Raw genomic sequence first — 26,717 nt, 5'->3', positions numbered from 1 at the left:
AACATTAGAAGATATCCACCATTTTTTTGGTTGCCTGACACCTTCGATATAATGCGTTACAGTTGATCATGACGGCAAGTTGGGCCAGTTGGTTGGGATTCATAGTAAGGTTCGTTATAGCGCAGCGCAAGACAAGGTTTTATACCTTCTTTTGACCTTGTCTTGTGTGGTGCTGTAAGGAACATTACTATGAATCATTACAGTTGGCCAACATTGCGCTTCAATTCCTCACAATTTCTTTGTGTGTGTGTGTGTGTGTGTGTGTGTGTAGTCTGAATGTCTTAGATAGCGTGAGTGTAGACCAAAAAAAATTGGTGTGATTGACATCTGTTATTGCAGCCTTCAGCACAAGTCAGTCAATGACAGCACATTGTCATGCCCCTTGACATGTTGAGATTTTGCTCAACAAATTCAACTTCCTCTTGCCAAGGTTTTGCTGTTGTTACTGCATGAACAGACTTCAGTATGACCAAGGTTCTGCCGGTAGCATGGTAGTGGTGATAGGAGAAGCACCAGCAAATTATATCTGCAGCGTTCACAACATCACTGTTAGGTTCACAGTTCAAGTTGGACAACCTTGGCTCATGTATGACTATCTAGATTGACTCACCAAAGTTGTGGCTAATACTAAAGACAACGCAATCACAAAAGTGACAGTGCAATGAGATTTGCACAGGCTCACACATGCAGTGCATGATTTGGCACGAGACAGCTTTGAGACTGCACTGTCAGGGTTGTAAAATGTGGTGGCATATTTATTCCCATTCCCACTCGTCAAGCCACTTGAGCGTGGGTTGCAGTTTGTGATGTATTTAGAGTGACTGTCAAATCCATGCGTGCATGTAGTGTACCGTGTGATGTTACTGCCGGACAAAAAAAAATTGCACGATTACATACTCCTTTTCTGCCCCTTTTTACCTCTCCCTCCATTCTTTTTTTAAAATCTTTTATATGAGTAGAGTTCAGAGCAGCTGTGTTGTAGCAAGAAAGAGGAAGAAAGAACAACATTGCATGCTTTTTTTTTCATTTTTTGATATTTTACAACTTTCTCCATGAGGTAGCAGTATGTTGTTGGAGGAAAACGGCAGCGAGAGTCTTGTCAAAGCTCCTATTGGTGGTATCGGTGGTCCAGTGATGTGTGTGCTTTCGGATAAATTTTACTATTCAAGACAAAGAGCAAAACTGAGGTTGATTCATTCCATAAGTTGTGCCATACCTGTAATCATTACATGAACAATTTTTTTTACTACACACAGGCTTTTCATTATTGTACAGACATGTACAGCACTTAACACTGTGACCGAAGACTATTTTTCACATGCCCTTTTATTGTCCTTGTGTAAAACATGCCTAATTACCTTGTACTTTTTTCCTAATAATGCTAGCAATGTTTCTGATCAGCTAACAGACAAAGAGTTCATGTGTAGTAGATATGCTTGCACTTATTAGTTTCAATACAATGACTACCAGTGGCCATACTCGTGCAAGCATCAAAGAAGATCCATGAGAGCGTGTTCAATGCATAAACACATTTCTTTCACTTTATGATATGACAGTTCTCAGGCATCAGTTTGCATTGCGTGGCATTCATGAGTAGCAGCACAAACATTTTTTTCTTTTCTTGTAAAGATGAACAAACAGAAAAATACCTTGACTAAGCAGTCTGGAGTACTTTGACATCAACTTCTTTTTCACTGATGGGATCTCAAGATGTGTTTGAACATGGCTAGAGCTTACTATCAGGATGGCAAAATGTCATCGTCTGCTACATCAAAGGACACGGTTTCATTGTGGTAAATGCTCATTAGACACTGTGTAAAGTGTGAGGGCTCCTCATAGCCTTCTTCAGACCATTCTGAAAACAAAAGAGAAGGTATTGCTTAGAACAGTAGCTTTTCCATGCTCAAATGGGGTATCATGTATTTAAATAGAACTTAAGTGCATTTACGAGTAAACTAAAAAAAAAGTAGGACTTCATTACACTATACAACACTAAGTACAAGGCGATTATGTATTAACACACACACTAAGGGAGATGTGTTAGCATATCACAAGCACTGATTACAGAGTTAATACATCATACACATGCTCCACATCATAACGAGACACATGCATCACACAGTCATTAGAACAGGGCTGTAGCCATAAAAAACATGCAATATGTTCACGTGGTATGCTTTCCTAATGATCAAATAAATAAATAAAACAGTGCAGCAAATGACCAATGATGACAAGCTTTGTGTTGAAAACAAGCTTGGTGCTCATTTTTCTCTTTCTTTGGAGTGGGAGGATCTCGCTGACAAGTGATATGTGGATTTTTTGCTTTTTCTGCACAATTTAGCCCATTTTATACCATCCCAAATTGGACACCATGAGTGTAAGAGCAAAAGGGTATTTGTGTAGCTGTGCGTGTAGTTTTGAGTAGTGCACAAACAAATGCTTTCGCTGTATAACCTTGAACCTTCGATGTCTCCAGGCTCACAAAAGCTCATAGAAGCCAGCCAGTAAGTACACATGTATATGCCAACACATATGACAAACGACCTATATATAGTATATGTATACTTTCACAAATAATTGCAAGGTGACAACAGCCATGTCTGGCACAGCAATAGTTTGTAAGAACAACAAAGGATGTTACTCGTTTCCATTGTTTCACTTGTCTTCACTGGGAAGAATGGAATGGAGGTCCGTAGAAAGAGCACATACAACTCACATGACTAGTCAGGTTATGCACTGCCGGAGTATATATGTGGCATTCTTCACAAACAACAAGTGGAATGCAGGTGCAAAGTGGGCATGTTCGGCTGCATGACGAGAAAAAGAAAGCAGCTGCAAGAAGTAGGAAGGCCATACAAGCATATCACCATCCAATGTACTCATTTTTGTTGTTGCTTTTTTTTGTTTTTCTTCACAGTCCGACCAACCACCAGTGAATTCTGCTGTTACAGGCCAAGGTAGAAACAACTGCCTGCAAGCGCATCCAGATAGTGACACCAGAGAAAGAAATTGTTAGTAAAACAAAACCAGAGACATATCACATTTTTACCAGTGCATGCCTATTATCTCTTTGGCCAGTATGATAGCCTGAGTGCAACATTTGGCTGTAATCATAATATGGCTTGTGCAAGCTCCGTAACTCTGGTGCTGGTTAAAATGCCTTAAACCCTCTGATGCTTACAAAAGTCTTCAATTGTTCACTCCTAATGATCAGTGTGCTACAAAACGCGCATCTAGCGTATGCATTGTAATCAAGGCCAGTACTTTCTTCCTTATTTTTTCTTTCTATGGTAGCGGATTAAAATCCACACCTTTTCCACGCTGTCATGCAACAGACTGAAGTAATAGCCAACCATATTTTGAAATTTCGTCTGTTCTTCCGCAACATTTGCTCACCATTGCCCCTTGGTCACACTCCCATCCCAAGCTGCCCCTGGAACACCTTTTACAACCTTCAGGTTACTTGAGATGTTCCTGAGATTCGCGTTCATACTTGTGCCTACCCTTTCGCACTTGCCTCGTTTGTCATGCCACTACTTCACCCCTGGATACTGCAACCATCATAATAGTTCAGTGCATGGTGTGCACGTTTCAGGCTGCATTGTGAGAGATTAAATTCTTTTAGTCCTGGCTACGTGACCAGCAGGTTGCAGTCGCTTGAATCCCAGTAGTAGAGCGGAATCAGGAGTACCTAGGTTCGAACATGGTGATATATTTGTCTACAACGCTGCTTTCTGTCCCATGGTAATGTTCTCAGTTACACTCAAGTCTACAGTACTTCCGCTATCTGGCTGTCGTATCTAAAACGAAAGAGTGTTACAAAAGCAGGCTTCTCCTCATAAGGACTCTTGCTGTGGAGTAGCTGGCTTTGAGAAACGCTCTCTCGAACGCTACGCATACGTGCTGGCTCTTTCGTAATAGGCATGTACAGCCTACTTATTGTACACGGACAAAAAAAAAAAAAAAAAAGAAAATGTTGCAGCAATTGAATTCAATTACAAAAAATTACTTCCGCTTCTTCCCGGTTTGCGCGGTGCACTTCCAGCTTTTTTATGCAACTTTCCACAATTTCGTACCTTTGGCTGGCACACGGAAAGCAATAATATATGATAATGATCGCCGCACAAGAACATTTGACGTAATCTCAATAACTCGAGACGTGCTTGAGGAAATTTTCCTGTGGCCGGGTTCGTTCCTAGAAAACAATCGGTCTGCGCGCACTGTCGGTCACGTGATCGAAATCTGAAGGCAGTACTGCAGAATGTTTTTGTGGCATATCTTAAGTGGTAAGGCATGAACTCCGAAACTTGGCTGTTTGGAACTCCCAGCAGCATTTGAACAAAAGAAAACGAAAGTCGTGTCCGGGGACAGAGCCGCATTATTATTATATATACATTACAATTACTGGCATCGCGTAATACTCCTCTGGGTCATTTTGGTTGTCCCCTTTTGTCTCTTCATTGAGATATTACGACTTTGATCAGAGACTTTGTCGACATCTGACACAGGTGTTGTATTGAGAATCGATGCTGTGACGTGATAATTCGAATCATCATTTATGTTTGCTTCTCTTGAATGGATGACATCCCGTCATGACTCACGCCCCTGTGACTTCTTTTTCCTTTATCAGTTTGTGGCGTTAAAGAACAAAGAAAGAACATACCACTGCCTTTAATATCAAATAGAAAAATTATCGAGTAGAAAGTTCTAAAACTGGTACAGCGCAACATAAGAAGGAAGAAACAAGCCGAGCCGGCCACATGAAAGAACAGAGCGCGTGAAAGAACACGGCGCTCTGTTGTTTCATCTGGCCGGCTCGGCTTGTTTCTTCCTTTTCATGTTGCACTGTACCAGTTTTAGAATAAAATACCAACTCGCCCAATCCTCAACTCTAGCGAGTAGAAAGGCTACAACGTTCGTGATAAGGTTTACAGTGTCCAGGATAATTCAGCTGCGGGCACGCGGACGTACAAGACCCAGTCAGAATGACTATTAATATTGATTCGTTGTGTACAAATTCAGGGGTGAACATTGGGTATACGCATTTGCATTGCTGGAGCAACACTCCTGCAGCCCACCTAAGCGTGTTAAATTGACCGAACGAATACGAGTACGAATTTTCACGTATATATGCCGATAGCCGAAGGATATCAGCGTTGCACTGAGGCTGTCACGCTGAACACGTCTTTGGTCTGGACGATGCATCGTCAAGACAGATCAGTGCAGATGAAAGCCCCAAGACGACATGGCGCGCGCGCGTCTTCGCATTCCGCTTGGGCCTTTGAAAAAAAAAATATCTGGTCGGTTGGCGGGGTGCGCGGTTCTCGTTCAGCCCAGCTACGTTCAATTCTTGCACCTGCCTTTCCTTTGCCGCCTTTGAAACTTTCGCAGCCTCCTTCCCCACTCATCCTTCCAGTCGATGACGATGCTGTTCTTGTCCGCCGTCAGGCCCGGCTGGCCATCATGTATCTCTTCGTTACCTGCAAAGGAGATGGAGAGAAATAACGTTTGTTAGTCCCGTAGGAACCATTAGGACACAATTCTGGGCCTCTTGGTTGGCTCGGACATTCTGGCCCAGCACATTCTTGATGTGCTGCACCAGAAGCGGCCTCCATAATTTTTCCTAGCTTTCATGGGGGAGTGGTGCACTCCTCCCAGCTGCCGGGACACTTACTGTGCGGCATTTTCGAAAATATTGTGCTTCTGGAGGTGGAGGTGGTGGGGCACTCCCACTAGGTGTACATGTTTATTCCGTAGATAGGTTCCGCGGTGTTTAAACGTCTGGGAGCCTGGGTTCCTTTTACTATATGTATAATGCTTATACATGTATAGTGTGAGGCCAGTAATGTGTAGATTTGTGTTTTTTGTAAATTTGAGGCGTCCTCTTTCGAATACATGTAGGATGGTGCGTTGAGAAGTTGATGCTGCCCTGCGAGACTTTGAAATCAGCAGCCTTGCTTTTCGCTGCATCTTTCGTTCTTTTATGGGATTGCGAGTGTCGTCGACAGGCCAGAAGGATCGGAGAAGACGTCAAATGATCGAGTGGTCAACGATTGCCGCCACTTCACACTATCGTAATATGTTAATAGTGCACGAATCGTCTGAGATGAGTCGACAAAAATGTACTGAATAAAGTCTGAAAGAAGCAAAAATACCACAGAAGGCGCATTTTCTAAAATTTCATTTTTCCCCCATTATTTTCCACCTTCATCATTGGCACGCGCATGAATCGCACGCTGACGCGTTATCGCTGGGATCGGCCACTCGTCGCGTCATGGTATAAAAAAATGGGAAGTAAAGTGGCACTTTATAAAATATGGGCCAAGGTTTTTGTATAAAAGGGCACGTGCACGGTAATTCGACTCATTTGTTAAAATAGAAAAAGAAGGTAAGCCAAATGTCGGCGTTAAGGAAGACATGACTAACGTAATGATGGTTCAAAATGATTCGATGATTAAATTTATTTAATCTCTCTATTCTGCCTCTTTCTCTCTCTTTCTGTCTTTCTCACGTTCATGATTTACGTACTAATTTTGCATCGTATTTCACGAGCAATTACGTCGACCTTGTTTTCTTTAGCGTCGACGCTTAGTCTTGACCCTATCTTTTTTGACCGAGCGGGCCGAGCCGAAGTGGGCCGGTCCCGGAGATATTGCAAGGTGGGTATTTTTTTTATTAAGTGACACTAATAATGCTCGCACCGTTAACTTTACCTATCCTGCAACTAATTGCCACTTCTTGTGAGCACCGCCTAAGCCACTTTCCAGACACCATTGCCTCTCACGAGCCCTGCTTAGTCCAAGCGAACGAGCTTCATTTCGAAATGGTGCGTTGTACGGCGGCTTTGCCTCAACATATCTGTATCTGCGACGGTGCACCCTTTACAGCGGTATAGTGCAATGTGGCTAAACTTTTACTATATTGACGCTAATTAAGCCTGGACCGTTAATTTTACTTATTTTACAACTAATTATCGCTTCTTGTCTCGTTGAGAGCTGCGTTTTGATACTTCTTGCGACTCGCTACGATGCTCTGGAGATGCAAAAGGGCCGTTTTTTTCTGGAAGTGGTTACAAGATACCAGATACTCCAAACCAGTGTGAAGTAAGCTAAAAAGACCTTGCGTTTCAAAAAATTTCGGCAGAACTCATTTCACGATGATGTCGAAATGCGTGCGATTAGCATTGAAGCAATGTAGTGATACACGGAATTGCCGCTGCAGACACGCGTTAGACACAGGGTTCCTCTCTCGCGCTTCTGAACACGCCGCAGCATCTAGTGGCGCCACCGCGAAGCCCCTGCGTAGCGCATATGTGAATATATAATCAGACAAGACTGTCACAGTACATATAGTGCAGGTTCAATTCCTTCCAGCACCGGATAACATTTTTTATGCTATTTGTCATTGAAGAGCGGCACATACCCAGTGACACATACCCAGTGACACCTGCCCAGTGGCGCATACCTAGTGACCTAAGTTTCAACTAAATTCTCGGCTTTTACGTCCCAGAACCACGATATGATTACGAGGCACGCAGTGGCGGGGAAACCCGGATTAATTTTGAACGCCTGCGGTTTCTCTGACGGGCACCTAATGCGCTGTACACGGGCGCTGTTGAAGTTCTTCCCCGACGAAATGCGGTCCCCGCGGCTGGGATTCGATCCTGCGCTCCCCAGGCTTAGCAGCGCAACGCCAAAGCCATTACGCCACCACGGCGGGTGAGCCAAGTTGGCGTCGATAGATGTTCAGTGAAGAACGATACATACCCAGTGGCACAGAACAAGTCACCCAAGTTGACGTGAAATAAGTTCATTAAAAAGTGGCAAATACCTACTGGCACATTCCAAGTGACCCAAGTTAGCGTGACAGAGGTTCATCTAAGAGCAACGTCTACTCAGGCGGTTGGTTTCAAGCCCTGTCGCTTCGGCACAGCTACTCTATGCTGTTCCCATTAGACCATGGACTATTCAGCGATCCAAGTTTCCGGGAGAACGGTTAGACAGGCAGAGAGTCCCCTGAAAGTTCCTGAAGTTCCCAAAGAATACGCATAAAAATTACAAGAGCAGTATGAAATCAATTGTGCTTACAAATAGGGAGGGCGTACTATACTGTACTTTCAATATGTACAGTTGGGTTGATGTCGGCAGAACATAGGCGATTCACTTGTTCGCACCGGGGTCACTTCATGGTTCCGGGTTCGAACGTCTCTGACTTAATGAAAAAATGGCAAGGGGGCAGGATATTGTTCACGCTCATGGTTTGGGAAGTGTATTCAAAATTAGCTTTTACATGATTGTGTTTTTCTTCCAATGCAGGAGTACAATTGTATCTCCAAGATCATTGGTAAAACATGGTCCCGCAGAGAAATCCAAATCCTTGGTGTCGTTGTTTTCGAGCCAACGAACAATGACACCAAGGACAATGGAGGAGAAATTACCGGCCCTTCTTAATTTCACTAAAGAAATGATAAACAAATGGAAATGAAGAAAGAACTGTCCGCAGGTGGGATACGAACCCACGTATTCGCATCACGCGTGCGATCTTCTTGCCAATGGAGCTACAACCAGCGCCGTTTTCCTGTACACTTTCTGTGGTACTTTCTCTAATTGATATATATATATATATATATATATATATATATATATATATATATATATATATATATATATATATATATATATATATATATATATATTTATATATATATATATATATATATATATATATATATATACATATATATATATATAGGTCCGGTGCATAGGCAGTTGAAGAAACGGAGGGGCACTACGAAAATTGCATGTTTAATGGTTTGACGTTTCGGCCGTGGCACGGCCTTCGTCAGAATAAGACGTTAAAATAAAACGAATAAATATGTTTTATTCTGTCGAAGGCTGTGCCACGGCCTAAACGTTAAACCATTAAACACGCAATTTTCCTAAGTGTACCCCTTGGTTTCTTCAACACTATATATATATATATATATATATATATATATATATATATATATATATATATATATATATATATATATATATATATATACGTGTGTGTGTGTGCGTGTGTTTGTGTGTGTGTGTGTGTGTGTGTGTGTGTGGAGAGAAAGAGAAAAAAAAGAGGGGGTGATGAGGATGGCAGGGAGGTTAACTGAACGAGGTAAGAGATTCTGGTTTCCTACCCTGCATTAGGGTATGGGGAAATTAAAGACAAATAAAACTCATGGACTGCTTCTCACGCTGCCCGGCAACTGCCGCTTATGTTAACGTGTTGTTTTCCTTGGGAACGTTGGCACCCGCCGTGGATGCTCAGTGGCTATGGTGTTGGGCTTCCGAGCACGAGGTCGCGCGATCGAATCCCGGTCGCGGCGGCCGCATTTCAGTGGTGAAATGTGAAAACACCCGTGTGCTTAGACTTAGGTGCACATTAAAGAACCCCAGGTGGTCGAAATTTCCGGAGTCTTCCACTCCGGCGTGCCTCATAATCAGAAAGTGGTTTTGGCACGTAAAACCCCATAATTTTGGGGGGAACGCTGGCGGCGAATGCTGTGCACGAAGGCGAGCTTTCTAGTTTTGTTTTACAGCGAAGCTGTATATGGCTAGTTTCTGATGAAAAATGTGTCCATGGGCAAGAGCCGTGTAGAATGGAAAAAATATATATAGTGGTCCAACTGTTTCCGCGCGATGTTATCAGTCGCGGCGGTTGCTTTGAATGTTGTCATTTTATCGACCATGTTATGACGCATGACCTTCATGGCGATATCTAATACGTGGGATGGCAGCGCTCCTCAGCTCCCATTGGAGGGTCGAACAGTGTAAAAAAACGCAATAGTGCAACGACCAATTTGTCGACCGTAATGTCGATCTAGCGGGCCACGACGGTAAGTGGATTGTATCCTTCCTGTTGGAACGGTGCTACACCGATGTCAATGGTGCCGACCACGCGTTACCGGTCATGTATAGACTTAACCTTTGGCAAGAACGTGTCTAGCATAGCAGTATACTGATCGCGGTGTAGCACAGCGACCACAAAGGAATGTCACTGTGGCAATGAATGAGACAAAATAATGACGATAAAGAGCACGAGGTTACGTGTATATGTCTTTATTCAATCAATATAGCAATAACCATATAATTCAATATAGTTGTCAATATAGTCATTCCAATACAGCTTCACTGGTTATCCTTCTTCACAGAGTAGAAGGGCACTAAATTTTTGATGGTGATTGAAGGAAACGTGTATAACAGCTGTGTCTTACCAGTACTCACGTACAGGGCAGAAACCTGGAGGCTTACGAAAAGGGTTCTAATTAAATTTAGGACGACGCAACGAGCTACGGAAAGAAGAATGATGGGTGTAACGTTAAGGGATAAGAAAAGAGCAGATTGAGTGAGGGAACAAACGCGAGTTAATGACATCTTAGTTGAAATCAAGAAAAAAAAATAGGGGCATGGGCCGGACATGTAATGAGGAGGGAAGATAACCGATGGTCATTAAGGGTTACGGACTGGATTCCAAGGGGAGCGAAGCGTAGCAGGGGGCGGCAGACAGATAGGTGGGCGGATGAAATTAAGAAGTTTGCAGGGACGACATGGCCACAATTAGTACATGACCGAGGTAGTTGGAGAAGTATGGGAGAGGCCTTTGCCTTGCAGTGGGCGTAACCAGGCTGATGATTATGATGATGAAGGAAACGAGAGGGCCACGCCGCTCTTACTTTCAGACAGACCTCAAACAGCTGGAATATCGCGTTAAAAAAGGTTTGTGTTTGAGCTTCCGCGTATACCAGAATTGTGCTTTCTCGTATATTCAAATTACAATCCGACGCTATCATGTCTGCAGGTTGTGTGTAAGTCGCACTTTATGAATTTTCTGACGCATCTTACTTTCAGAAATTGAGCTAGTTCAGCAATGCCTACGCGCTACGCGGAGGGACTGCGTGGTTCGGTATTATTTTCTCTGCCACGGACGCCGACGCCTACGCCGACACCGAATTTTCTGCGACACGGGGCCCTTAACGCTATCGCGTTAATAGTGACGGTTGCACGTCGTTCCCTTCAAAGTAACAGTGCACTGAAAACTTCATCAAACGGGAGCGTTCGAAACCACGCTATAGCGTTTGCGTCTGGCACGCCAATAACGTCGAAGATTAGATAGATAGATAGATAGATAGATAGATAGATAGATAGATAGATAGATAGATAGATAGATAGATAGATAGATAGATAGATAGATAGATAGATAGATAGATAGATAGATAGATAGATAGTGTAAGCCCTCACCCAGAATGAGGTAGCTGCTCTTGAGCCTTAGTTTTGGGCACTTGCAGGCCAGGTCGGCCATGGGCACCCAAAGGAAGTCGTTGCCGCGCCGCACCTTAGACGGGCCGTACTTGAAGATGTCCACCACCTGGATGTTGAACCGCACCCAACTGCCCACCGTCTCTCGGGACAGCACATTGGCCTGGATGGCTGTGACAGGAACAGTGACAGAAGAACACGATCACGTGTCATTGAAATCATCGCTCTTGCAGCTACATACGATCGGACCGTGATTTGTAGCAGACAGCTCGCCTTCGTTAAGAGGCCTTCTATGGCTTGGTGGACGGAAATGTCGCCATGGTTTACAGCGAAGCTGTTGAGGGCTACTTTCTCCACCATTGTGTCCGGTTGTAGAAAACAATCCCGAAGATACAGATTAATTTTGACCACCTGTGCTTCCTTAACGTGCACCTAAGCCTATCTACACGAGTATTTTTGCATGTCACCCTCATCGGAACGGGGCCGCCGCGGTTGGGATCGAACCCGCGACCTCGAGCTCAGCAGTGCAACTAACACCATAGCCACTGAGCTACCGCGGTGTGCCTATAGATGAAATCCTCGATTCCTTTAGAACGAGTGTGTACTCCTTACTTGCAGTTAAACAGTTAACGAGCTTTGAGCAGATGCTGTTAAGTTTATTTCAGCTGGTGAGAACTCGAAGGTACCTTTTTTCTTGCTTATGCTAAAGTATATTTTACCGATGCAGCCTATTGTTTATTCCTTCTGGGCGTCCCTTTCAGTCAAGGGAGCCGGACCGTTGCGCTGCCAGTGGTCGAAGCGATGACCTCGATCGTGCACATGCTCCCCGCACACCCTGCAGCAGCGCCGCCCGTGGGCACACAGAGGCGGCGGCACGCACACTTATCGTCGGGCGCGTGCGCGCATCCCGGCGCAGTGAGCGAACCGTCAACTTGTACTTCTCGACATGCCTTTATTATTTACGACCTGCCGTGGAATTTGCGTTGCGCAGGCTTGTCGAGCGGGAAAAGTAAAACGGACAGATAGGAAGGAGTCTGTTGGGGCGCACGAGTCATGCTCCGCGGAGTTGCTCCATCCGCGGCGCGCTGTGTGCCACAGAAGTCGCGAGGACCACGGAGAGTTTTATTGGGCTTGTTATCGAAGCCCCCGTTTCGCGCAGCGGCTTTTCTTCTCTTTTCTCTCTTTTTTTTTCAAGGCCGGCCATGAGAAGTCGGGGTTGGCGGGGTTTCGCTTCTCGCGGTGCATGCTGGGCAGGGTGCGCGGGGGGGGGGGGCGCTTTTCTTCAACTGCTCCGTGTCCGGTCTCATCCGCACGGCTATCCGACCACCTCTTGGCGTCGCACCAGACGCGCACGGATGTGTCGGTACACCCTCCAGAGCCACCTGTCTCAACTCCCCCCATCCTCGAGCCGGCTTCAGTCCTTGATAAAGCACCGACATGACGCCAGATTGCTGCGGACAGCGTCTTTCTCGCGAGGTCTCCGTTTCTATGCGAGATGGTCGATAAGAAGGACCACTGTAGATTCTGTGTTTATGCAAGAAGAACAGGAACAACAACAACAAAAAAAAAGCTGTCTTGCGCATACCCTCACAGCTTTCTTTTTTTGTGTGTTGGTTTTGCACACATGATCTTTTTTTCCATGTCCGACGAGTGCTTGTTACTTAAGCGTATACTAAAATTCCGATAACAAAAAAGGCGCGAGCTATGATCGCAGGGAAAAAGCGGCTTCCCTCTTATACGTGGCCGTTTTTCCTAATTCGTGGCAGAGCGGCTGGAAATCTGCGGAGATGTACCGCGCTGTCCGGCGGAGAGCTTTTAAAGTTTACAAGCATAAATTCATCTTGAGCTCGGCGCTTTGGCGCTTCCGCGATACCAATACAGCACTAATGACACAAGTTCATCTGGAAACAAATCTTCACATGCCACGTTTTTCTCCGATGGCCGTCTTCTTGAATTATTAAAGATAGTGGATTTGAGATAAAATTATAACTTTGGTTGACAACAAGCTTGATTGAGTGTTGTAGAATTTATATTTCTAACTGGGAACTGTTGCTGACCACGCCTTTGTGCTGTCTGTAAGAGGCCTCAAATATTCTCAAGGTACTTTATGTAGTAGCTTTTCGTTTGGCGTTTCTTATCCCCTTTCTGAACGAATAAAAAAAAAAAGAATCACTGCATTGCTCTAGTCATACTATTCGAATTCAATTCCACAATTTCATAGTTCGTCTCATTTTCCGTGCATATGTGTCGGGATTCTTGCGATTACTAGAGCCAGTGCAAGAATAGATCAATTTTACCGCGTTCAACGAACATGCACATCGGTTTTTGTTGTCGGCGCCATGATGTGAGTGTAGTCTTAGGCGCTTTCCCGCTGCACTTGGGTTCCAAACAGCATCGAAGGGAATGCCGAAGCCAATGTCACTGTGTGTCTTTTTTAGGGACATTTAGGGGAAAGTATAGGATGTTGTGCCTGATCCTAACCACACTCATATTGTAGAGTATATTTTATTCGCACCTCCCTGCACCTTGATCTCGAGGGGCGCGTTCTTCTCGTGGTACAGACACAGCACGCTTCTTACCACGTATAGTTGTTATGTCAGCCCCCACACTAAGGACTAACAGATACCACCGGCGTGCTTTGCCGTGCATAGCGATGACACATAGTGAAACTCGCCGCGAAACTCGTCTATAATTTGCCTGTCTTGTCGTCCACGTGTCTACGCAGGAGATTCGCTCGGCTTTGCCTTCTTCGTAAGGCTTATCAGCAACAGTCCTCGCTCAGCGAGCTCGTCAACATACCTGCGTACGCGTCCTCCCGAGCTGCACCGGCATAATAACGTTGAGTCCCCCTCTTTGTCAAACTAAAATATATTTTGACTTACTTAGGCCACATACTATGCTGGCAGCCGGAACTGCCCAACCACTGATGTCGTATCAGCCAGCAGCCGACTACTTAAAAAAAAAATCATTCTTAATTCTTTCTTTTTTTTTTTACTGTGAATAGCTTACGTGATTGACGATTACTGCTCTGAGGGCATTTATTATTATTTTTTTCTAGTGAATGCCATTACCACTATATACCAACTGCTATGTATAGTACGTATCCCATTTTTGCGTATCATTATCTAAATATTTGTTTCTTCAATTTTCTTCTGTATTGAAACCATTCCCATCTACAATGCTCTGGTCGTTCGAGGGTTTTGAAAATAAATAAATAAATAAATAAATAAATAAATAAATAAATAAATAAATAAATACCAGACATGGTACCAAAATTTCAATGCTGAAGTATTCCTGCAATTACTGTGTTGGTTAAAGCCTCACCCTCCACCCCTAATCTTTCTTTCTTTTTTTTTTTTGCTGCAGGAAGCATTTAGCTGTTGCGTAGAGGATAGGGACCTACTTCCCGAGAAGAGTGTATTTGTTTACTTACAAATTATCGATTAATTCCAAGCTAATTTATTCTGGACGAACGTCGTGCCGTAAGAGCCCGATGCCGCCCACATACAACGGTCCGATATAATCATATAGAGCCCCTTACAAACCGATGTGATTAAATCAAGTTATTGGCACCAGGGCATGCGTTCTTTTTTTCAATAGGCACAAGTTCTCAAGCTTTCGGTAATACTCTGCGACGCTCTTTGGCCATTATTGGTCCTTCCTCCTCCTCCTCCTCCTCCTCCTCCTCCTCCCAACAACAACAACAACAACAACAACAACAACAACAATAATAATCACCGCCATCATCATCATCATCATCATCATCATCATCATCATCATCATCATTCTGCAACATACGGCGCAACTTTCTCTCGCCCATCGTCCGCTTTATTATTGTTGACCCGACGAATGCAGTTTCAGCAGAAGTAACGCTATTTGTTACTTTCAATTTAATATCTACCTAGCATTAAAAAAACATTAGAGAGTTTATGGAATGCATACCCCCAACCATATCGTAGAATAGAACGAGTTCGCTGATTATTATAGAAACGACGAGGCGGAAGCACCTTGCGAACGGTTAATTCAGTCGACTTACCGAAGTCCCGCTTGCAGTACTTTCTCTGGTTGATTCTTTTTGTCGTCGTTTTGCATTTCGAGCATTGTTCTGGGCAAACACAAAAGAATAGCACATTGTGAATCTCGTTGGGCACATATTTGTGTCTTGGCTCGATGGTACTAACGATCAAAGCTCGTTCACCAGAGAGCCACATTTACAAAATAAAAATAGACATTTACAAACACGCATTTATAAAAAATGTTTTCACGCGAGAACTGCTCGCGCGAGCAGATGAGAGCCAATTTGGGATGTTTGACATTATGTTGGCGAAGGCGACTAGCCAATGCCAAACGGCACTTATGAAGGAAAAGCTTTGTGAATCATCCCCAGAACTATACGCATTTTGACAACACATTTTGCTTCAAAGGCGGATGTGATACGAAAAGAGTACTAAATCTTCGATTCTTCGATTCTCTGTGGCAAACTTTCCATTTCTTTTTTGCGGTTTTCTTAAGGTTATCTTGACAGCACCAGAAACAAAAGGCTTTCACAGAGTAAAGAGGTACGAGTCCTGTGTGTACAATCTCTTTTACGTAGTCCACCTTCATCCGCGCTGTGGTGATGATGAACACTTACGAACTTTATACAATTCAATTGTATTGTAGCATTTCGTCAATGTAGACGCTGAATCTTACGTATGGAGAACGCGTGTAGTTGTTATCTTACCTTTTATAAAGGGTGTTCAATATTACGCTTTATGGTTTTCTTAAAATTAGGAGTTGGGAGGCATGCGAAGACCACCTGTGCAAATAAGTTATGTGGCCAGTGGAACACAAAATGAGATGATAAGTATCGCTGTCAGCAGCCCAATTAACTAAAATTGAACAATTAACTTTTTGTTGACTGCAGTAAGTGGGTATGTTTGTAATGAAGAGTTAGAAGCAGTCGTGTTTATACACAGTATCAGTTGGAAAAATTCTTCTATCGTGCCTGTGCTCCTAGATATCCGACTCCAAATTTTAATTGTCGTTCGCGTGATTACGCATGCAAGAGAGTGAGGATCGGCGCAAAGCTCCTCCCTGATGTGACGCGGCTGTTGCGTGCGGCGTTTAGACTGACAACGGGGAGAAGGCATTGACAACGGTGATAACTGTGTCCCTTCCCGTCTCGGCCGGCGAAATAAAAAAATGGAAGAACCCTGAACCACTGTCGTAACACGCGATCGCACAGCCTGTAACGATGGCGGCATCTGCCATGTCGAGATAATGGCGCGAGCGGGAACCGGAGGGCAGCGCGCGTGCGTAGTGGTGACTAGACGAGTAAGCATGGTCCGTGCCTGGGCTACGCAAATAAAGTCACTGCTGATTTCTAGCTATTGTCAGCTTTATTGAAACCAAGAGCAACAAATGCACGGCGCACTGCGCTGTCATATCTTGATTTCACCAGCCGAGAGAAGGGGTACAGTTTTCATCTTTGCCCATGCCTCCGCCCTGTTGTCAGGCTAAACGCCGTAGGCATCACATCAGGGAGGAGCTTTGCGCCGATCATCACTCTCTTGCATGCGTAATCATGCGAACAATAATTAAAATTTGGAGTCGGATATCTCGGAGCACAGACACGCTATAGATCATTCTTCCAACTGATACTGTGTAGGAACACGACTGCTTCTAACTTTTCAGTACAAACATACCCACTTACTGCAGTCAAGAAAAAGTTAATTAGTCAACTTTAGTCAATTGGGCTGTTGACAGTGATAATTATGATCTCACTTTGTGTCCCCCTGCAGCCACATAACTATTTGCACAGGTGGCCTTCGCGTGCCTCCCAGTGCCTAATTTTAAGAAAACCATAAAGCTTAATTTTGAACGCCCAGTATAAAGAATGAATAAAGAGTCCACAATGCAGTTCTTATAATGACTCTTCCTGTCAAGCACGTCAAGGGCGAACAGTATTGCTCTATCCGCTGTCGAAAATAACATTTCCTGTTCCATTTCTAAGCGTCCCGGAGAAACATAAGCGAAAAGCGGAGCGAAAGCACACTTACCAGGTCCTCCAGCTGCCATAACTGAATGGTCCACCGCAGGTATTTCTGCGAAGTAGAAGTTTCGGAACAGACTGAGTACAAAAAGCATTTGCAACTTGTTCCACTTGCTGTTATAGGCGTCAGACATTTGCGGCAAAAGGAAGAGACAACCACTTGGCTGGCGCGATAAAACAAAACCTTAGCCTGGGCAAGGACCAACGTACGAACCTTAGTCTAGACAAAAACAAAAGTGCGAGGCACAGATAACACACACACACACACACACACACACACACACACACACACACACACACACACACACACACACACACACACACACGGGCAGAAGTTCTCGCGTGTGTTGTTGTTGACGCCTGCATGTGTGTTTTATTTGTGCCGTGTCCTCCAGTCCACATCTTTTATGTCCCCGTTCACGTATTAATTAAAGGCCGTGGCGTGCTCTGAGCAGTTGTTGCCTGCGTCTGCTATACGTGTAGCGCATGAGGACATGCTGCGTGTTGTTTTGCGGAAGGTACGGAAAGAAAGTACTTGGCTATTTAGCGGTGGGCGTTAGCAATTACAACTCAAATACTTCAACCTTGGTAAAGCCATGGCAGCGCGAATAAAACAGACACAAGAAATACCACACCGGACATCACGGACTTGTGTCGTCTTTGTGGTGTCTGCTTTATTCGCGCTACGATAGCTTTACCGAGAAACAACCAAATAGCCCAAGAACAAGTTATTTTGACTACAACTTTGGTTGGATTTAAACTAGCGCACTGAACGCGTCTTCAATTCCCATGCACATAATCGTTTTCACAGCTTGAAATGACTCTTGAATAGACTACAGGGAAACCGGCCGGACAAGGTCTGACTTTCGCACATGTTAGCCGCGTTTACACACCGCTGACATATATAGTAGTGTAACTATATAACATATTTTGACATGTTTATATATTGACATATATGTAAGTTGTGGTAAACGGTATATCGCCGCAGCAATAATTGTTTTTTTTGGGGGGAGAGGAGCTCATAACTCCTTAACCCTCCCCCTTTTACGGCCTTGAGGACATCTAAGAGCGAAATAATTAAGGGTCTCAATATAAAAGTCTTATTTGCATGCACATTCGCGTCGTTATTTTCTTCTTCATTTTCTCATCGTAATCTGTCCAAAAGCGGTAACGTACGTACCTCAACGTACAAAGTTTATAGCGAATTACAGTTCCTGCACTTCTGAAGAAACCGTTGAACGAAGTAGACGTTGGGCGTCGTGTTCAATCGTGTATCTCACAAGACCGGTACACACGCTGCCCTGTGACTGACACAACCTAGCTCACGATGGAACCTATATGTTCCTGCTAAAGTATGCTCGATCATGCTCGCGCGTCCAGTCTGCGCGCACCGCTGATTCGAGGCGCTCACGCGCGCCTCGCAGATTCTGCTTATTCCCTCCCGACGATGGCTAACTTCTTGAGCTGCGGGCACTTCAGTGCCACAGTGGGATTTGCCGGCTCATTTGCCTCGGATATCTCGCCGCTGGCTCTTATGCGGCTATGCCCAAGTGCACTCAAATTGAAGGAGAGACGGCAGGAAAAAGTATCGATAAGAAAAAAAAAATGAAGCAGCACTCCCAAAACGGGGGAGTGGGGAGACGCGTCTAACAGGCGACGAGACCGGCCGGTCGGCTAGCAAGCAGCCGAGCAGGCCGCGGCATTTCTCGGGAGTGGCTGGCGGGTTCCATAATAGTTGCGCATAGCGAATCGCGCGGCTAACGTAGATTTATGGGTTTCTTTTTCCTCCCGCTCTATTTCGCCTCCTTGTTCGTTCACTCCTCGAGCTTCTCGGTCGCAGCTCTCGCGTCGTTTAGTGCGCCTGCGGATAGCCAGACGTGTAACGCTCTCAGGTCTTCCATACGTTACCTACATAGAAGCAGCGCGGGAGCTGTATGCCGAAAAAGGAAGAGAAGGGGCCAGAAATTGAAGAGGAGGAGAAGAGGGGAAGGAGGCGAAAGACTGGAAAACGGCGCGGGGAACGTGATTGATACGCATTTCGGCAAATTTGCCGAATACCTTCAAACATCCCGCGCCCGAAAGCATACTGGTGCTCACCGCCACCGCTGCTCGCATACTTTTTATAACTCGTGTTCGTTTTTTCTTTTATCACGCCACAATTTTCTTTCTTAGTAATAGAAAAGAGCGGCGAGGGTCGGTGGGCGGCGGCGATGCAGTCTCGGTTGTTTACCGTGACGTGTTTATGTGTTGGCGCGTTTATACGCGGGTGACAGAAGGCAAGGTACAAAGATAGAGCTGAGGGGGGTAGAGCTGAGGGGGGTGGTAGCGAACGGTCTGCATTTGCCGTCTGCTTTCTGCGATCTCACTGCGTGTCTGCCTCGCTTGCTTTCCATAATGTTAACGCGGGCGAGAGCGAGAAAAAAAATAATGTAAGCGTAATGGGGAAGGATAGAACGTATAACATTTGGGAAAGGATTTGCGAGATGGAGGGGTAGGGGGTGCTGAAAGCGTGGAGGAAAGTAACGCAAGAAAGAATGAGGAAAGTTCAGGACGTCTAGGCCTAATGTGTTTGCCTTTTACCCCTCCTTTTATTCCTTTCCTTTCCTACACTAAAGTGGTCGGGCGGTCGGTATGGTAGCGCGCGACGCCGAGCGCGGTCGAGCCGGTGGTTCGCATTATGTACGGCACGCTAGTGACGGCACCCACGTCTCCCCGTCTCCTCCCGATTTCTGTTCTCCCATCTACTCCCCCACCATATACATTTCCTTCCCCTCCACCCACTCCCCACCTGTCTTTCCTCCTTTTTCTTTTTCTTATATTTTTTTCGGCAGAGGCGAGATCCCGCTGTGTGAAATTTCAGGACACTTGGGTTTTGCCCGTGATATAGGAGAAATCAACAAAAGGAAAAAAAAATGCTCATATAATGACCTATGATGCGAGGAATGGCGGGGGAGACAAGGTAATGGAGCGGGAACGACTCGAGAGTGGCCGCGGTGGTATTCCCTGCCTATCGTGCGGGCGCGTGTGGCGACAATCTCATTTTTTTTTCTTTTTACTGGCCGTCCCTCAGGTCTGCGTTATTCCTTCGCGTTCGAGCACTCCTGTTGCTCGCTGTACTCATTCGCTTCGGCCATTCCTCCACTGTCCCCCTCCCCCTCCCTTCTTTTTTTTTAATTTTGAGCTCCGTTACATTCCGTTGCTTTGAAAATACAGCGTAATGCATGAATGATGGTCGATGATGACATGTCATCGTGTTCATTCTAAGTGCGTGAAAAATAAATCCCCACTACTATCCATAATACTCTAAATAAACTGAGGAAAAGTGTTGTAGGTGGCAAATACCTACCTCTTAGGCTTAAATGGACTTTCCAGTGCCAGGAAACGCATTACGTCGCTGCTGTGTGCCCAGCGATAAGCTAATGTGATGCACTATGAAAGTGTTCCTACGTATCGACGTGCGCATGGAAAATTTCTTATAAAATTTAGTCATGCATGTCACTTTGTTCCAAAGGTATGTGAGTGCATGGGTCAATCTTGCATGACCATGAATTGTTCGAGGCTTCACCGAGTGATCGTTGAATTATTTGACCATATTACGAAAATATACGACAGCTACATCGACACGAGAAAGTGGAGATTGAAGTTAAAAAGCCAAAGAAAACGGGATTCTCGGCACTGGGAAAGATACCAGAGCACCTCAGAGGGCGATATCAACGGTAAACTTAAGACAATTAAGAGAAACGGCAGCACTGTGTTAAAAAAAATAAATAAAGGAGGAAATGAGTTAAAGGATCAGTAATAGCATTTATTACACTGTCTATAAGGAAAATCCGTGCCTATTTTAAGTTCGTAAAATTTAGACAACCGTAAGTCAATTTATGACGAAAATTATTTTACTTTGGGCAGCTAAGACGGCAGATTTTCGCATCATCTGAAGGGTTCGATTACGAAGTGAGGCACAACAGCCACTGCCAGCCATAGCGCGTGAGCTTCCTACTCGCGCGAACACTGCAGAGAGAGCAAGGCAAAAACCAAAGGCAAGGAAAAGGGGCGGCTCACTGATGCATGGCGCAATGGGCGACCGGCTCTGCTGGTATCCCTTGGCACAGCGGTTGCACGTGGTACCGGTGACGCCGTCCTTGCAGGGGCACTGGCCCGTGGTCTGGTTGCAGGTGCGCCCCGAGGCGCCCACCGGGTGGCAGTCACACGCTGCGAGTGCGTACGTGTGAGGTCACTCAACTGAGCATTTTGCAAAAGCGCTGTCGGCTGCACGCACTCTGCGTGGCGCCATCTGCATTCGCGTCGTATGCAAACAATTTCGCTGGGTCTTTTCGTCGGTCCATGCAATCTGACTTTATCGAGACAAGTTACGGGAACAGAAGTGCATGATAGATAGATAGATAGATAGATAGACAGACAGACAGACAGACAGACAGACAGACAGACAGACAGACAGACAGACAGACAGACAGACAGACAGACAGACAGACAGACAGACAGACAGACAGACAGACAGACAGACAGACAGACATAGATAGATAGATAGATAGATAGATAGATAGATAGATAGATAGATAGATAGATAGATAGATAGATAGATAGATAGATAGATAGATAGATAGATAGATAGATTTGAGAAAGGCGTAAAGGTCAGCGTTGAGGAGTTTTATCACTGACCTGTTAAGTATTGATATTATAACCTGGCAATGCAATATCCTTCCGGCTCATAATATTCCGCCCTCGCGACGTATCACATCTTCACTATCATCGCATCGAGGACCCCGAAACCGCGAAGTTTTGAGGAGAGCTATAGGAGTACTGGCATTCTCAGATCATCAATAGTAGGCTGCCATTATCCCTCAAGAGAAAAGTGTATAACAGCTGTGTCTTACCAGTACTCAAGTACGGGGCAGAAACCTGGAGGCTTACGAAAAGGATTCTACTCAAATTGAGGACGACGCAACGAGTTATGGAAAGAATTATGGGTGTAACGTTAAGGGATAAGAAAAGAGTGTTGGGTGAGGAAACAAACGCGAGTTAATGACATCGCAGTTGAAATCAAGAAAAAGAAATGGGCATGGGCAGGACATGTAAATAGGAGGGAAGATAACTGATGGTCATTAAGGGTTACGGACTGGATTCCAAGGGAAGGGAAGCGTAGCAGGGGGCGGCAGAAAGTTAGGTGGGCGGATGAGATTAAGAAGTTTGCAGGGACAACAGGGCCACTATTAGTACATGACCGGGGTAGTTGGAGAAGTATGCGAGAGGCCCTTGCCCTGCAGTGGGCGTAACCAGGCTGATGATGATGATGATGATGACGACGAGGACGAGGATGATGATTACGATGATGATAGGAGTATTGATAGAAGTGCGCCGTCAGCGTGCAATCCGTGTCACAGGAACGCCGGTAGCATAAAACGCGCTAACGTGCGGATACCGCGGCAACTGAAGGCTGCTTTAGATGAACCGTTTTCTGCACGCGATCTGCTCTACATGAGCCGCGTGAATGTACGCGCAACGGTACGTCACTTACCAATGAAGAGTATCTAAAAATTCTAAGCGTGCAGCCCTTCATGGTAACCGCCGTCGACCACAGCTAAACAATGAAGTCATCAAAACTAAGCTAAGCTGGGTAAAGGCGTGAATACAGCTCAACAAAACGCGTTGCTGGGCTAGTTTTGTATCTTTTGTGAGCAAGCGCATCACGTCTGGCTAGTAAGGCGAAATCCGATGGGACGAAAAATCCGACGTCCGGCGTTGCGCCGTGCGCGGCGTTATGGCACCAAAATTCATATGTAGTCGAAACCTTGATCTTTGGTGGGAGTCGAACCTTCGGCCTGTGGTGTTAACTGAGGCGAAAATAATTGACTTTCGTCCTTTAGTGGGAGTCGAACCCATGACCGTTAGTGTTCATTAGGGCGAATTAGACCATCAATTTCTTTATAAGAAAGCGTCGAGCCGAGGGGAAGAAGAAGCGTGTGCACGAACTGTGGCGTTAATTAAGGTAAATATAATTAAGGCGCAGATAATTAAGATATGGTTAATTAAGGTACTCGAGCCCACGACCTTTGACGGGAGTCGAACTAACTTGGAGATATGGGCGAACCGCCATATCTCCAAGCTGGATTTCAGTTGACATTGTGCAGGTCGAGAGTCGATCCCATGACCTCTGGTGGGAGTCGAACCCATGACCTTTAGTGTTAATTATGACGAAGTTCATTAAGGCACTCGAAACAGTCGAACCCCCGACCTGTGGGGTTATTTAAGGTACAGTTAATTAAGGTATAGGTAATTAAGCCGCTCGTATTCACGACATATTATGGGAGTCCAACCCATGATCTTCGGTGTTAATTAGAGAAGTTGATTAAGGCAATCGAACCTACGACATTGACATTTGGTGGGAGAAAACAAGTAATAGGAAGTAACAACGCATTAGAATGAAAATGTCAAGTAAAGAATGTCTCGTGAGCGTGCAGGTTTTCGCCTACATCCTCTTTAGCGTAGGCTAAAGTGACTGTCAAGTTGTGCAGAAGCCCCATTTCGACGCAGTCGTCGACCGGTCTTTTGCAGCGTTCGGCTCTATCATGAGATAGATCGCTTCTGGATTGCCGATAGCTTCACCACGCATGACAAAAGTACCAAGAAAAAGCAGACTTACAGGGCCACATAGCTTAGTAGATGTAGGCCCACATTGTTCGGAACTGTTCTTGCCAATTATTTAGGAGGATATATTTACACTTCTCGGTTAGTAGGATCACTAAAACAAACGGTTTCCACGTGCGTCGATCGTGTATTAAATGACTGACGACTGGGATTTCTACAGTCGTAGTTACTTGGTAGAGAAACTAAACTTATGAATAAAGTATGTTGGTAGACAGAGCCGTAATTGTCACTTATAGCAATGGATTCAATGTCCATTTTTCTGAAACGACAGCGTTAACCATCCAGAGCCCAGCTTAACAAAATTGTTCACTCGTAGCATTCAATGACACTGATTTTACAACAAGTGTCGGCGACCGATGGCAATCTGACACTCCTCCAAACAGCTTTGTGAATTCGGTTTGTGCTCGACTGACTCCAACTTTGGGTATCACGTGTAGCTGAAGGGCTTTAGCGAGACGAAGTGCGCAGTCACGCCCTCAGAAAAGTCGCAATGTCTTGTCGCTGCGCCAATGACTCAGCATTGGAGATTCGTAACGTTGAACGAATAGATAAAGCGGAACCGTAGTACAGGAAGGAGTCACTGGAACGTTCGGCGAAATTATGCCGAATCTTCACAGACATTGAAAGCCATAACGTCGCGCAGAATCCCGTTACTCACATTTTATTCATGCTATAGGTACCTTTCTTTCGTGCTCTCACTCCCTCGCAGTAGCTCAGGGGATCTGCGTTTGCAGCCCTTCCACGACTGCTCTAGGGCTCTAACTGCGTGCACGGTTTTTATAGGCCTAGTACCTTCAGCGCAGGTAACCATGTAAACAAAAAAAAAGAGAAAGAAAGAAAAAAGAAAGAAAGAAAGAAAGAAAGAAAGAAAGAAAGAAAGAAAGAAAGAAAGAAAGAAAGAAAGAAGCTCTCGCTGGAAGGGTTCGCGGAAGCCGCAGGTTGCTTTCGATCAGCCGCTATGCGCAGCGGGGCGCTCTCCCAGGGCGCGTGCACGCGCTTCGCATCCGCGCGCACGTCCATACCTGTCTCCTCGGCAGCGGGCTAACAAGACCGTAAAGCTTCGTGCCGGCCCACCGGCCGGCTGCTCCGCATGCCGCTCCCGGATAGCAGTGGGGGGAGCATGGACTCGGCTGTCGTAACTTCAAATTTAGGGGGCCCGCGCTTTTCCGCGGGTCCCGCTTTAGACACGCGTGCCGCGTGTACTCGGAATACGCAGCAGCCCAGTTCTTACGCGGGGCGCAGGTCTGACGGTTAACCGTCTTCTGTGCTACAGCGCTGTCCCCTCGGGATGGTCCGCGCAACGCGTCTGAACCGCGTGGCGAGGCGGCATGGTGTTTCTTTTTTTTTTTTCTACGTTTACCTATGCGCTTGGCGCTTGGCCCCAGGGGGCTCTATTGCTTGCCCTCTTTGCCCCACCTCTTCGAAGTGTAAGAGACGAAAGAGACGACCAGTCTCCCCCCCCCCCCCCTCCCCCCTTGTTTCTCTTGCGAGTCAGTGCCGGAGAAGCGGTCACTTTCTCCGCGAGTGCAGATACTTGTCGAGTTGATAGCGAGGCTGGAAACACCGTCGCGGAGGTATCGCGGCCATTTAGTTTGGTGTGTTTGTCGTTTTCATCTATTTCCACCCCGGTCTCTCTTTCTCTTTCAAAGAACGAGTCTTGGAATCACCGTTCGCATAGTTCTGGAGTGTGACGTCTCTGATGCCGCCCGATCACTTAGCTGCGAAGAAATAGCTGCGCCGGACGCTACAGCATGAGGTCATAACAATACTTGAAACTTTCCAATGGCTTCCAGGTCACTGCGGGATTATCGTCAATGAACGGGCCGATCAAGCTGCCCGTTCAGCCCATATTGAGGAGCACCACGTACCAATACCACCTTCTAGAACTGACGCAGCACGAAAGCTCCGCCTGCTTGCTCGCCAGTGCACTACGTCGCAATGGAATGAGCCACATTTCAGGAATTCCCGACTGTACTCCCTTGATCCCACATTAAGCCTTCGAGTCCCATCAAAGCTTTGCCGTGGAGACGCCACGCTTTTGTATCGACTGTGGTTGGGCGTTGCTTTTACCAAAGCCTGTGTGTTCCACACAGGGATAGCCGACACCCCATCCCGTGTCCGCTACAGCCATGAAGAATCGATTGGCCCTATTTTGCGCGACTGGCCGCAGTACAGTCCACAGAGGGAATCCCTTCGCCACGAGCTCAACCAGCTGGACGACCGACCACTATCATAAGAAGAAATTCTGCATCATCGACAGGACCTAACGTCACATAAGAAGGCCGTGCAAGCGCTACTGCACTTTTTGCGATCTACCGGCCTTTGTGAACGTCTCTAACTGGAACGCCCTTCGTGTGCGTGCCTCTGTGTGTGAATTTTTCTTATTTTTTAAATTTTTTATCCCTTTCCTGTGTGCCCTCTTTCTAGCCCCTATCTTTCAACCCCAGTGTAGGGTAGCAAACCGGAGACTAATATCTGGTTAACCTCACTGCATTTCCTCTTCATCTCTCTCTCTCTCTCTCTCTGCTGCGGGTGACAGTACATAACAAATCTATAGATAATCGAAACTTCTGGAATAATATTGATATCGACCTGTGCGCGACCTGTTTTAAAGCTGGCTGGAATAAAGATCCAAAATGGATGACATTAAAACTTATTTTCTTTTTCGAATTATATTATGTGCTGTTGAATGTTGTATAATTGCGTTCAAGGGGATGTTTCTT

General features: G+C 45.6%; 1 protein-coding gene across 1 annotated transcript in view; it reads right to left on the bottom strand.

Annotated features, from left to right (window-relative positions):
- Positions 1 to 246: 246 nt before the first annotated feature.
- Positions 247 to 26,717, bottom strand: part of LOC142572606 (netrin-1-like) — a 196,074-nt gene continuing 169,603 nt past the window's right edge. The window contains exons 3-8 of the mRNA XM_075681828.1: positions 21,391 to 21,540; positions 17,339 to 17,383; positions 15,334 to 15,402; positions 11,280 to 11,468; positions 5,361 to 5,480; positions 247 to 1,855 (exon numbers count right to left, since the gene is read on the bottom strand). Of these exons, the coding sequence (XP_075537943.1) occupies positions 1,740 to 1,855; positions 5,361 to 5,480; positions 11,280 to 11,468; positions 15,334 to 15,402; positions 17,339 to 17,383; positions 21,391 to 21,540 (689 nt within the window). The 3' untranslated portion in view covers positions 247 to 1,739. The remainder of the gene's footprint in view (positions 1,856 to 5,360; positions 5,481 to 11,279; positions 11,469 to 15,333; positions 15,403 to 17,338; positions 17,384 to 21,390; positions 21,541 to 26,717) is intronic.

The sequence above is a fragment of the Dermacentor variabilis genome, chromosome 2 (assembly GCF_050947875.1).
Source record: "Dermacentor variabilis isolate Ectoservices chromosome 2, ASM5094787v1, whole genome shotgun sequence".
NCBI lineage: Eukaryota > Metazoa > Arthropoda > Arachnida > Ixodida > Ixodidae > Dermacentor > Dermacentor variabilis.
This window is presented reverse-complemented; position numbering and strand designations above follow the sequence as displayed.